This window comes from Zonotrichia albicollis, chromosome 17 (assembly GCF_047830755.1).
Source record: "Zonotrichia albicollis isolate bZonAlb1 chromosome 17, bZonAlb1.hap1, whole genome shotgun sequence".
In the NCBI taxonomy this organism is placed as follows: domain Eukaryota; kingdom Metazoa; phylum Chordata; class Aves; order Passeriformes; family Passerellidae; genus Zonotrichia; species Zonotrichia albicollis.
Genome location: NC_133835.1, coordinates 13,057,285 through 13,071,201, shown reverse-complemented (window position 1 = coordinate 13,071,201; position 13,917 = coordinate 13,057,285). Strand labels below are relative to the sequence as shown.

General features: G+C 47.2%; 1 protein-coding gene across 3 annotated transcripts in view; it reads right to left on the bottom strand.

Moving 5' to 3' along the window:
- Positions 1-9,841: 9,841 nt before the first annotated feature.
- PMEPA1 (prostate transmembrane protein, androgen induced 1) overlaps positions 9,842-13,917 on the bottom strand; it is a 42,062-nt gene continuing 37,986 nt past the window's right edge. For 2 of the 3 annotated variants that reach the window (XM_074553911.1, XM_074553913.1), the window contains 2 exons: positions 12,719-12,772; positions 9,842-12,631 (listed from right to left, as the gene is read on the bottom strand). In XM_074553911.1, coding sequence (XP_074410012.1) covers positions 12,068-12,631; positions 12,719-12,772 — 618 coding nt within the window. In that variant the 3' untranslated portion in view covers positions 9,842-12,067. The remainder of the gene's footprint in view (positions 12,632-12,718; positions 12,773-13,917) is intronic. The other variant, XM_074553912.1, reaches the window with a different exon arrangement.

The window sequence follows — 13,917 nt, the reverse complement described above, 5'->3', positions numbered from 1 at the left end:
TCCCCTGGAAAGCAAAAACTGTGAGAGGCCATTACTAGCAGGCTGCCCTTGCATGGGAAGTAATTGAATCTGGAAATGGGAAATATGAGGCAGGAGAGGTTGGCTGTCATTTTACAAAAACAATTAAATGCATGAAATGTGTCTTAATGATATAATTAAGGCAAAATTCCAATCCTCCATTAGTGGTGGCATTAATTATTGCAAGCACATTACATTCAATATCACTGGAATGATGAAATCCTTTGTTATACAGCTTTATTAACAAACAAATAAATAAATAAAACCTGATTATCTGCTCCTCAACAGACGCCGTGATGCCAAATTACTTTTGAGCAGACCTTGATTAGTTTTGCCTGTTAGGGCTGATGGTACCAGAGGTCAAAGCACCCCAGGGAAACTCCTGTAAAGCTGTGCTGGGACCCAATGTGGGTGTTACTGGAGCAGGCACAATTGATTCATGCCACCCCACTGACCCCACAGCTCCCCTAAAACACCCCATTGACACAGCAGGACTTGCTCCTCACCCTCCTGGAGTGCCTGAAATCTGCGTCACCCCCAGGAGCTGGTTGGCAGCGGGGCAGGACCTCACCTGCCTGCGACACGAGGCAGTGAATCACAGCCTTGGGTTTCACAGCTGATTTTACACCCATTTCCCTGCCCTGCTCCCATTCCCTCGGGCTGTCAGCTCCCTGGAAGGCTCCTGCGCTTTGGGGCACCTGCATGGGCACAGCAGAGCCAAATCCCTCCTGCCTGCGCTGCAGGGTTCATCAGCAGCTCAAAGGCTCCTGCAAGTGCTCAAAACCATTTTATACATTGGGACATGATCTCAGAGGTGTGAATGTATAAAATACACCTTTCCAAAGCAGGAAGGAATCAGTAACATTCCCTCATCATACATGTTTGGGATTATGAGGAAACTTACTAGACATGGAAGCCTGTTTATAGTGATTTTCAATGTTTAATCCAGCACAAGGAACAAAAATTGGAGAAATTATCCCCCTCCAGCCAGCCATGTGAGCCCTAGGTGATATGTGCCAGAGGACAAGCAAACACATCAGCTGAGTGATTATGTGGATACCTGCTGAAAGAGGGGGATTTTCAATTATGCATGGTTGAATTTGTACATGTACAATTCCAGTTATAGAGGGGAAAATCAATTAGTGAGAGTCATTTGTTTCTGAACACACTGGTCAGAGAGAAACATTAGTTCAGAAACATTAATTTCTGGACAAATGTTTACAATTAAAATGCAATTTTGATTCCACCCGAGCTGTAGCCTGTCACCCTGTGTCTCAGCCAGATCTGGAGAAGAAATTACAATATCCAGGAAAGGCAGGTTGGGGATCACAGTGGTGGAAGTGGGTTTGCCATGGAAACCTTGGGATGCACTGGGGGACAGGGCTGGAGCACTGGGCTGTTTGTGCAGCTCAGGCCGTGGGCAATCCTGGGCTAACAGGGACCCAGGTGGGGATGGAGAGCAGCAGGATGCAGTGCCCCAGGTTCAGGCAGGAATTTTTCTGTGTGAGGCTGATAATGCAGCATTTCTTTAAAAGCAACACGTGCCTGTGCTGGATGACATTTGTCCCATTTGTCCCACTTGCCCAAGGCCTGAAGGCAGTGCAGGAGCTGAGGACCAGGGCAGAAACAGCAGGAGCAGAGTCCTGGGTGCCAAACTCCCACACACAGAAACAGCGACTCTGGCTGTGCTTTACCCACACAGGGAACTGAAAGCCAGGGCACAAAAGGAGAACCACTGCCTTTTCCCATAAACCAGAACCTTCAGAGAAGACACCAAGCCCATTTTCCAAGCTGACATTTGGTTCCAGCAATTACTCACAAGTTACATTTGCTCATGACTCAGTCCCACATCTCGGATCTGAGCCGAAACCTCACTGAGGGCTTGGGCATGTTCTGATGAATGGGGAGAGCTGAATAAACCTGAACACATTTTTTTGAGTTAGTCTGCTTCCTTAAAGCTTTACCTCATTCCAGCCTTTTCTACAGCGTGAGGAATCTCAGTTACATTCCTTGGTCCTTCCCCTTTGCTCTCTGACACAGCTCTAACACCATGCACCCCAAAATGGGTTTCTTTTGAAGCACTGCCAGGCTGGGGGCACCACATCCTCCTGCAGAGCGAAGGAACAAATGTGCTGGAGGTGCCTCACCTTCCCTGAGATCCACTGCACATAAAGCACCTGCCTGCATCACCTTCCAGAGGGGTTTTCTGCAGTCAAAGCTGCTCCTCTGACACAGGTCGCTCATCAGATCTGAATTCTCAGCAGCAGGGTGGGAGTGCATCCAGGCACTGAGCAAATACACAGAAATTGTTTATATAAATAGCTTATTTGGGCATTTACAGTAAAACCTGGCCTGGAGAGAGTGAACAGAGTTCCAGTTTCATGCCACTCGTACAGCATTACTGTAAATAGTTGGTGTTTTTTCCTTCAAGTGCAGGAATTGTGCACCCAGCTGACCTTGCACTGGCACAGGAGGGAAGGAAGCGTTCCAGACCTCCTGTTTGTAAAGCAATAAAACATAACAGGGCTCAGAGATCAGAGGGAAAATAAACAGATCCTCTCGCTCAACCTCCTCCAACTCCCCCTTATTTTCCCCTCCACAGCTTATATTTAGCTCAGGCTCCTCCATGCCCACGGAAGGGCTGCCCTGGGAGCAGGGAGGGAGAGCACCAGGGCCAGGCTCCTGGAGAACCTCAGGCTTTCCTCCTCAGAAAGGAAAATCCACAGGCCTGCTCATCAGAGCAGAGAGAAACTGCAGCTCCCAAGAGGAAAACAGAGATGAGATGGGCAGTGGGGCCCACCAGGGTCACCCAACATTTGTTTGTTAACCCTGGTTCTGCTCATCTGAACCTTGCAGAGCCCTGGGTTTGAGATTCAAGGAAAAAAACTAAAATCAGTGCGTGCACATTAATAAATTGTGTGAAACAAAGCTGTGAGTGAAGCCCATCATCTCCCCTGGGAAAGCCCCTGGTGTGCACTGACCCCAGGTTAAACCCAACCCAGATGCTCCTCACACTCACACCAGCCCTGCTGGTCACCCCAGACCTGCAGGGACCCTCCCCAAAACACCCAGGAGGGGTTGGTCTTGTAGGACTGGGTGCTTGCATGAACATCTTAGAGCTGGAGTGTTTTGGATGCTGAATTCCCACCCTAATGAGGCCAGATAGCAGAAATCAGTGAAGACCTCGTGCAGAAAGGCAGCTCTGCTCCTGGAGATGTGGGTTCAGCTCAGTGGTGCTGCCTTGGAGCAGCAGCTGTGGCCAAGCCCATCCCTTGCTGGGAGCACAGAGCGGCAAACTGGGAATTCCTGGGTTTCCAGTGGAAACTGGGATGAGCTAGATCAGGACAAACAGGGAAAATATAGAGACAAAAAAGCAAAAAAAACCCCAAAAAGTGCTTCTATGTGGTTTAAATTCTCTGCAGTTGGGATTTGCACTGTGGCACTGCAGGGGCTGCCTGGGACACAGCCAGACTCAGGCTCAGGTGTCCCCATCCTGAAGCCTTGAAGCAGGACAGCATACCTGTGGCACAATTCCAGCGCAGCAAAGGCCACTCCTGTGTCCCCTCTGTGCCTGAGCAGGAGGGACAGGGGGGATCTCCCTTGGACAGGGATGCACAGAGGGGTTTTGGTGTTTGATGCTCCCATCTCCAGCCTCTGTTTCTAAAGCCAGGCTGCTCATTAGCAATGCACAGCAACACCCAGCAATAACTTTGTACTGCAGTTACTCTCTTAATCAAATGCAGCTTCACAGAGCCAGGCTGATCCAATTGTTCAGTGTCCAGGTTCCCTGCCTTTGCAGAGATAAATGCTCTGAGGAGCTGCATTTTGACTGGCATCCAAAACTCACCCCTGGCTGCTGTGGTTGTGATTTATTGCTGCTGATAACAATCAATCCTAAGGCAACCACGTGCATTTGAAGTGATTCAGGAATGAGCAAGGGGGGAATGAACCCGCACAACTGATGAACCCTGCAATGGATGCTCCCCCCCATTTCTGCATTGCAAACCCCAGCCAAGGTTGGGTCTCCCTCTCCATCAGTCTGCTCAGCCAAAGCTCTAAATTTCATTTATGCACCTTTCAGCCTTACCTGGCATCAGGCTCTCCACGGGCAGAAGGGAAAGCTCCAAAGTGGTGCAGCCACCAGCCTGAGCTGCTGGGTACATGGGGACAATCATGAGGAGAACCTCCAGCAGACAGCAAGCTCTGGCAGTGTGTGGCTCCAGGACAGCCTGAAACCCATTTCTGTGCACCCTTAAAATGCCTTAAATCCCAATCTCAACTCAGAAAAAAGTGGCTGCTGTTTCAGAGGGTTTATCTTTTTTTCCCATCGTCCAAGCAGCTTCAGAAACCTGGTCAGGAAAGATTCTCCGCTAAACCTCCTGTGGCTCTGACTCAGCAGAAGAGCAGAGAAACCCCAGAGCAAACCCCCCCCTTCCCTGGAGCTGCTTAAATTTGGCTCCTGGGCCTTGGCAAAACTGTGCCCACCTGGGCCTTGGCAAAACTGTGCCCACCTGGGCCACATCCCCCAGCTGGGCCAGCTGCCCATTCCTGCCTGTCCCTGCCCATTCCTGCCTGTCCCTGCAAAGCCCCTGAGTCTTCCTGCACCGTGTTCCAAGGAGAGGGCAGAGCTGTCTGCAGGGCTCCTGAGAGGGGAAAGAGGGAGGGAGAATCAGTTTTGATGCCATCAGACCTTACATGAAGGGACCCTTGGGCAGTAGGGCAGGAATTATTTCCTCTTCTCTCCTGTCTGCTCTTTTGCTTTTGCTACACAGACCTGTTTTATGCCAAAGCAGTGGGAATTTCTTCACTTTTATTTTATTTTATTTTTTAAGGGATAGCAGCAAGTGTTTGGAGTAAATTCCCATTACAGCTGGGAGAGTCAGCAGCAGGATCCCTGTGAGAGCACGTTGCTGTCTTAGCAAATCTCAGTGAAACCATCACTGCAGGGAAAATCTGTTTCCAGCCACTTTACCCAGGGTTTCTATCCCTGCTCAAGGCTTCCCCTCCCTCCGTGGTGACACAGGGCTCTGCCTGCACAGCATGGAGGAAAAACCTCCAATAAATCAACCCAGGGAAATGCAAGAGGCTGATGCCAGGTTTCACACTTTCCCCATCCCAAAGCACCCCAAGCCATCCCTGTCCTGCCTGGGAGGGAATCACTGGTGGGAGCATCCCTGAGCACCAGGACAAGCCCCAGAGGTGTTTTGCTTGGTGCCCTGAAGGCACAAACCTGATTAAACACAGGCAAGAGCCTGAGCAATGAATCATCTGCCAGAAGAGCAGGAGCAGGATGGACAGATTCCCGAGGATGGCAGAGAGGCAGGGCTGGATCTGGACAAACAGAAAAATATAGAGACAAAAGAGAAAAAAAAAAAAAGTGATTTTATGAGGTTTAAATTCTCTGCAGTTGGAATTTGCACCTTCCAGCCAGTGCACCATGGAGCCCACAAGAGCTGCAAGAAGGGCTTTGATGCTGGAAGCAGGGAGAAAATCTGAACCTGATTCCTTAACTCCCATTCCACTTGCAGCACAGAAATCTGTTTAAAATCAAAGGTTTGCCACCTGCGGTTTCCAAAAGTCACAAAATTGTTTCTTCCATTGAGCTGAAAAAAAAGTCCGACCAAAACCCAAAAATTTAAAAATACTCTTTTGCCAATCAGTGGTGCTGCAGTGTCCCCAGATCTCCTCAGCAGACATGGAAAGGTAGCTAAGTAACAGCTACCTCTGCCCATTCCCACGCACTGCACTGGTTGAACTTGATTTTTTTGTCATTTAAAAAAAATTCCCTTTTGGAAAATGTGGTTTCAGCTGAGTTCTCTTTTTCTGTGGGAAGATGTTGGTTTCAGCTGTGACTCCAAAAATGTAATTTCGAAACAGCAATTCAAACCAAACCCTGCCCTGTCCCTGCCTCACCATGCCTGGGGCAAGGTGGATGTATTCCACTTGGATATTTGTGATCCTGGGGTTGGGGCAGGGGCATTGCCTGCTCTCAGCAATTTTGTGTTTTGCTGTTTCTTTGGGCATGAGATGGGAAGGAGGGTTTGGAGCTGCTCAAGCCAGCGCTGGGGTCACAGCATTGGCACAGCCTTAAAATCATCTGACTTCCTACCACAGGGAAAGTGCTGCAGCCAAGGCCAGCTGCTTTCCAGCACTGTGTCAGCCCGGGCTGTCCTTCCAGCAGCAATGCACAGGGGACACAGGAATCCCACAAACCAACCCCAACCAGGAGGTGAGCATCTCGGTTCCAGAATCGGAGCCACAGGGGTGGGTTTGGGGTTCTCCTCCCTGGGCTGCAACCAAGCTGCTTCCATTCCTTACCAGGGACATTCTCCCAGCTGACCATCAGCCTGGGGCTGTGCTGCAAATAACTGCACAGGCAGAGCATCCAGCATCCCGCTGAAAGCCACAGGAGCTCCTCGTGCCCAAAGCAAAGCCAAGTGTTCACCACTTGCCCATGCAAAGCAGCTGGAGGAGATGCTTGTCAAAGCCAGGGGCCACTTTTAACTTTTTTAACACTTTTAACAGTGCTGCCAGCTGAAATAAAGGTTTGTGACCAGCCAGAGAGGAGAGCTGGGGAGACCAAGGGCTTGGGCAGAGCTGGCAGCAAACTCCGGGGATTAATGACTACACATCCCTTAGCCCCAGGTCTGGGTGAATCTACAGGACATCCATCCATCCTTCAGACACACAAAAGAAAACCCCCTGCAAACAGTCAAGTTTTCAATCGCTTTAATGTGATCACTGCAATCTGACCACAGTTTCAGAAAGGAAAAAAAAAAAAAAAAAGAAGTCACACAAATTCTCTGTGCTTAGGATTTGAGTCAATCTGTGCAGCTCTCGTTGACTGACGTTATTCAAGTTAAGACCTTCTGACCATCAGTGACGCTCTCGGCTGGAAGGCAGGACCAGGAGGGTTGGACAGAGTGTGCAAAGCAGGAATGCTTCTTCTGGGCTTGGAGCTGTGCCACCTGCCCTGCTCCAAGGGAAACAGCTTTCCATGCACCTGCTCTGCTCCAAAGGGAAGAGCTGTACGTGCACACACACACACAGGGAGCATGCAAATGCACCAGGAACCAGCTCCAGCTCCAGGGGTGGCAATGCAGAGCTGGGGCCGTGCTTCAGAACCAGGGGAACCCACACAAATATCCAAAACTGAGCACATTCATTTTCCAACATTCCAGAAGATAATAGGAAAACTGAAATTACATTGTGTTGACAAACCCTGATTTTTTTTTTCTTTTTTTTTTTTTTTTTTTTTTGGGTAACAAAGCAAAAGGTGAAGGCAAATTTTCCAAAGTATTGTAAAATTTATTGTATAAGTATTGCAGCTTTTAGAATGACATATAATTGCCACTATTGGTTACTGGTACACAAGAAGCGTTTACAACAGATTTTTGTAAATTGGCATCAGAGTACATATTCATACTAAAACAGCAAAATATAGATAAGTACTGCATTGCATGTGCTGTCAATAGTTTACATAAGTTTAAATTGAACAGAACTCAGGATACAGGACTGCCTATAACAAACTCCAAAGCCAACACAATGCAACTGGAAGTTTAAGAAAATATTAATACAATGAAATGTGTCTATAAGGCAGGCAAATTAGGACTTTAATGTTGTCCTTCATGAGCTTCTATAGTACAGCAAAAATTTGAAGCGCAGTTTCTGGAAAACTTCTTTTTGTTTTTATTTGTAGCTTTGTGTTGTACACAGAATATCTCTGAGCAGTTCAGAGACAGAAGAGATTAAAATTCATTCTGTTCTGGCCTAGCACTGTTAATGCTACACATCTGATTCAGTCTTTTCCCAGTCCTTAGGAAAAACATTGGGCTTTGATTTCCTTATTTTTTAATATAGCAGTTAGTGCAATTTTATAATTCAATACATGTATAAAAGGGTGATTCTCCAGAAAGCAATTGGATTTCCTTAGACCCCACTTAAGACAGAATGAATTTTGTAACACTTATGGAAACAACACGCTGGATTAGTAAAGCTGAGTCTTCAAACCGGTGTAACCAAGGGTTGTGAAGGGAACTCGTGTTTGACCAGAGTCAGCCCCAAGTGAAACCCATCCTTCCACCCCACCAGAATCCACAAAGCCACGTTCCCACTCCAGGCCAGTGAGGTTTGGGGGCACTTTAGGGATGCTGTTTGCTGTACTGTAAGCTAAGAAACTCTGTAAGATCAACAACCCCTTTTAAAGCTAACGCGACTTAAAACTCCGAGCAAAAAGGCAGGCTAGGACATGAGGTTGCTAAGCATTAGCAATGCTTTGATTCTTCTGCATTTCTTTAAAAATAAATCACTTTTAAGGGGCCTGAATCTCTGTGCTGGCAGCTGCAGGACACTCTAGCACCGCTCTCCACTGAGCTGCACCAAGGCCAGAGGAACATCAGCAAGGGTGTGCAAAGCAAACTCCCTGCCTTGGTGGCAATTCAGGACATGGGAATGGGGAAGAAATGGACCCCGAGGCAAAAAGTAACATTAAATAGTAGTAATAATAATAATAACAACAATAACAACAACAATAATAATAAAAAAAGAACAGACCATTATTTCTAAACACCCATTCAGAACTTGGAGTCGATCTGGGCCCCAGATCTGGTATCTGCACTTGAAATACACAATTCTCAGGACTGCAAAGAGAGGGATGGACAGAAGAAAGAAAAGATAACAGCTGAGCCCTGCTGAGGAGCTGCACCCACTGCCTGGGACCTGGGGCTCTCCCCACTGGAGCTGCAGCAGACAGGGAAAGGTGGCAGTTTGGGGTTTGTGCATGCATGGGCTGAAAGGCATCATTTGCAACAGAAATTTGGTGTCGATGAGCCACCCCATTTCACACTCATTAAGCTCCCCAAACTAGAGAAAGAGGTAAGTGAAACTGGATCCAGGAACTCAACAAACTGATCACTCAAGCGCAGAGCTTGGGGTGACACTAGACAAATAAAAGCTCACACTGGGAGAGGACTGGGGAGGGAGGGGAAAAAAATAGGAGGAAAAGAGAATTGGTTGAAATTTTGAGGACTTTCAAGCATGAGAGCTGGGTTCAATTGCACTGCATCTTCAGACCCTCTCCCACTACCCCTCTGTGCCTATCCAGCCCCTGCCCACTTCCCTGACTCTTCCACGGGGTTTGGTGGCCAGGTGACACCCTGTGACAAGACAATCTCATTTCTTAACAACCTCTGGTCCCCACACCACCTCTTTACTCACTGCTCAGTTTTAAACATGTGATGCATATTCCACCCAAAATCTGCTGAGGTAACCGTATTTTTTTAATAGCAAACAAAACTAGTTCAGGTCACTGAACAACACCCCCCTCCCTCCCCCCAAAAAAACAAAACAAAAAAACAAACACACCCAACCCCAACAACACTATTCACGCATTTTGGCTCAAGAGGGCAGTAGATATTATATTTCGCTTTCTCTTTTGGTTGGTATCTCAGTTACAATATCCACCACAGATTCCTACCTCCCCGGGTAGGATAATGTGCATAAAACGTGTTCAAGTTCCCTAAGAACAGTCGGAGCAGAGCAGCGGCCAAGGGAGCAGCAGGTGTGGCCAGGCACAGGGAGCTGCTCCGCAAAAAAGGGACTGCAAAAGTGAATGCAAGGTCCAAAGGAGCAAGAGACCAGACGCTGGTTACTTGTACTGCTAACGATGATTCTGTGTCCCCTCTCTAATAAGGGAGGGTTACTGTTTGTTTAATAAGGCACTAAATAGACATGTTACATAAAGGAAAGATACATTTTAAAAACTCGTACAAATTCACCAGTTTTGTACCTTTCATGACACACTAGATTTATTCCTTTGCATTACTTTATTTTTTGTGGCTTTTTTTTCTTTTTTTTTTTCCTTTTTTTTTTTTAGGTCATCAAAATTTAGGTTAAGTGACTGTAAAACTATGAAGATTTCAAGAGCTGTGGAAAAGCAGTTTGAAGTATTGAGAAGGTACAGGACTATTTCTAGGCAGAAATAAAAAAAAAGCAAAAAGCAAAACAATAATGATCAAACTTCAAGTTCAGCTATTCATCATCTTCTTTAAAATATATATAAATATTGTTCAAATGGTCAGAACTTCAAAACCGTTCTCATGGTTATGGTTTTTTTTTTCTTTTTCAAGTAATAAAAAAGTTGCTTAAAAACAATAGTTATTGCCTTTATATCTTTCATTTATGTCACTCTACTAGATAGCATCCTGCAGGAAATCAAATCACACCCCCTTGTAAAATCCTCGCTCTCTGTGGCTCCCTACCGACCCTTCCTCACGCTCGGAGACGGGACCCCAGCGGGATCTTTCCCTTTTGCCTTCTCCCCTCGCTCTCTCAGGTTCCCCACTCACTCACTCAGTCACCTACCAATTCACCACGAGGTGAGGCCCCTACCAGACACCGAGGTGACAGAAAATGTAAACAAGAGCAGAGCAAGACAAAGCGCTTCCAAACCGAGAGAAATTACCCGCGCGCAACGCCCGGCGGCGGGAGGGCAGCGGGACCTGGGGGGAGGATGTCCCAGAAGAGGTAAGGGGGGGTTGTTTCTAAAGCCTTAAGCGTTATTTTTGTAGCCTTTAATTAATACAACACAGGAGCAGATTCATTTCCATCTACTGTACCTGGTGCCTCTTTAGCTGGATAACAAATGTCAAAAATAGTGACAACCAGGGACGGCGGCGCCGCGGGACACGGCTGCGCCCCTTCATCCCAAACTGAGGTTTGGGAGGTTGAAACAAAATGAAAATGATGTTCACCACCAGCACCACACCTTCCACCTCGTCCTTTCAACGAGACATTTAAACCCAGCTGAAGGGCAGCCAGTGGGTGCGTTACCAGTTCCTCACATCGACTTCCACAACCACCGCTTTGGCTCCAAACAGGGCCCTTCAGTTGAACATGGAAAGAAATAAACCAAAAAACACTTTTGTTCCTTCAGACACAGAAGTTTATTCTCAACCCCCACCACCCTCCCCTCCAAAAAGTTAGAGGTTGTCAAAAAAAAAAAAAAAAAAAAAAAAAGAAAAAAAAAAGAAGAAAAAAATCAAGTAATTTTTGCCTGCTTCAGTCATTCCTGACTGCGGGAAGCAGGGAGTTTTCATTTTACCTTGTTACTCCAATAATCCTACCGGATGACAGACAGACACACACCAACTCCTCTTGCTTTGTAGGGAATGTATAAAAGCCGTGGCTGTCGGCGGCCACGCGCAGGGACTCTGGAAATTAAGGATTTGCATAAGCTGCAGTCTCGCTCACCGCTCCTCCCAGGGCTGGCATCTCCACTCCAGCGATCCTCCTCCCCTTCCAGCTACTTTGTTCTTCACTTCCACATAGATCCCTTAACAGGTTCATGGTAGACATGATAGAGGCTTTGACCAACACAAGCACTGACATATTTATATTAAAAAATAGTGCAAAATTTCAACATTTATATAAATAACTCTAAACCCCTGCTTTTGATTTTTTTTTGTTTTTTGTTTTTTTACAACGTAATACATGCTTTTTGAGTTGGCACTCAAAAAATTGCCATTTTTCTTCTAGTTCAGAAAACAACTTTTTTTTTTTGAATAGGCCTCTTCTAATACAAAAATACTCCTGCTCCTTACACATACACTTTCTCTTATTTTTAATATATATTTATATATTTATATTGCAGATCTTTAAACAAAATGGTTTTTGTGCAAATATTTTGTTTTTAAAGATAAGTGAAATAATCAAACAAAAAAAAAAAGCATTCACACACAGCCCAACTAGAAACAAACAAAAAAAAAAAGACTACAGTTGAATTTTTTTTTCCTTTTTAAACGTCTAGACACAGCTCAATAAAGAAATGTTTTTGCAAGCTTGGTAGGCTTGTGCATTCAGACCAGACATAACAAGTAAATATTTATACACGGAGAGATGGGGAAGGGCTTCTTTTTTTTTTTCTTTGCTCATCTTCCTCAACTCTCTCTCTCTCTCCTTTTTCTTTTAACGAGAAGTGCAGAGTGTTTCATTTACTTTCTTGCCTTTTTTTTTTCACTTTTCCTTTTTTTTTCTTTTTTTTCTTTTTTTTTTAAAAGGGGTGCCCTTTTTGTTTCTCTTTCTCTTTGTTCCACGCCGTCGTCGTCGTCGTCGTTGTGCTCTCAAGGCCATTGATCTGTGAGGGATGGAGTCTGCTGCCCTCCAAGATGGGGGCCATGCCGCTGTTGTTCTGCTGGTGCTGGTAGAAGGTGGAGCCGGGGTAGTGGCCGATCACCTCGCTGTAGGTGGGCGGCGGCCCCTCCATCCTGCCGCTGCTGCCGTAGCAGGTGGCGCTGATGCCAGAGTTACTGCTGGGGGGGCACGGCCCCCCGAACACGGAGTTATCTATCAAGTCACTGTCGAAGATGGTTCTGTTTGGGGGCGCGCGCACGGACTCCCTGTTGAGCTCCATCTGCTGCTCGGGGTCGCGCAGCTGCAGCGTGCAGGGTCCCTGGTAGGGCGGCGGCTCCTCGCCGTCCGACAGCGAGATGGTGGGCGGCAAGTCGATCTCGTGCTGCAGGTACGGGTACGTGGGCTGGAACCGGTTGAAGCGGTCCCTCTGCAGGAAGGAGGGCACTGCCAGGCGCTCGCTGGGCCGCGGGGTGTAGATCTGCTGCTGGAAGGGACAGGACAGGAGAGGAGAGGGGTGAGAGGCGGGAGGTGCTGGCGCACAGCGGGACAGCGGGACGGGCAGCGCTCTCACCTCGCTTATGCCGGTCCCCGACACGGTGCTTTCCGAAGGCCACAGGCTTCCCTCCTGCGTGGGAAAGGAGAGAGAGGCCAGGGTGAGCGATGCCAGGGGTGTAAGCTCCTGCTGCAAACAGGAGTCACGTAGAGGACACTGCCACCAACGTGTTCCTGCCTTCCCATACCAACCCCAACCAACATCTCCAGCTACCATCATGTGTGCTGGGCATTGTGTGGGTGAGCGATGCCAGGGGTGTAAGCTCCTGCTGCAAACAGTCACGTAGAGGACACTGCCACCAATGTGTTCCTGCCCTCCTGCACCAACTCCAACCAGCATGTCCAACTATGATCGTGTGTGCTGGGCATTGTGTGGGTGAGTGATGCCAGGGGTGCAAGCTCCTGCTGTCAACAGGCTGTGCCAGGTGTCACCTGGAGAAAACACTGCCACCAATGTGTTCCTGCCCTCCTGCACCAACTCCAACCAGCATCTCCAACTGCGATCGTGTGTGCTGGGCATCATGTGGGTACCTGCTCCAGTGTCACCACACGGCCACTGAAAACACCCCTTCTGAGCAGAACTTCCCTCCCCTTGCACCTCCATCTCCATTTAATGGATGGTTTGCAGAATGAATGATGAGAACAGCACTACCAAACAGCCCTCTCCCATGTGCAGACTTCCCCCCTGCCACCCCCACACCCCCAGCACGGTTCTTTCCCTGGTTCAAACATGCCAGAGGAGTATTTTTCAATTTGTGATCCATGAGCCGTGGGTGATTCACAAGACATCAAAAAATGCTCCATGAAATAATGACAAGATTAAAAAAAAAAAAAAAAAAAAAACAAGAAAAAAACCAAACCAAAAAAAACTCCCTCACACCCACATTCTGATGCTCACAACCACGGACATCATGGGAAAATAAAGATAATAAGTGAATAACCAAATGTTAAGACTAATTTTGATTTGGCTAAAAAAAAAAAAAGAAAAAAACTCTGTAGCAACAGGATGGTTTCAGAGTATTTTTTCCAAAGAGTAAGTGGTCCTTGACTTAAATAGACTGAGGGAATGCAGTGCAGAGGCTTTCTTACACTGCAAGCATCGCCCTGATCCTGAGATCCAAACCTCAGTGCCAACAACCCCAGGCAGGGTGAAGCCACAATTTCCCCCAAACTCTGAGACTAGTTTACAATTCATGATCAAAACAAACAAACAAAGGT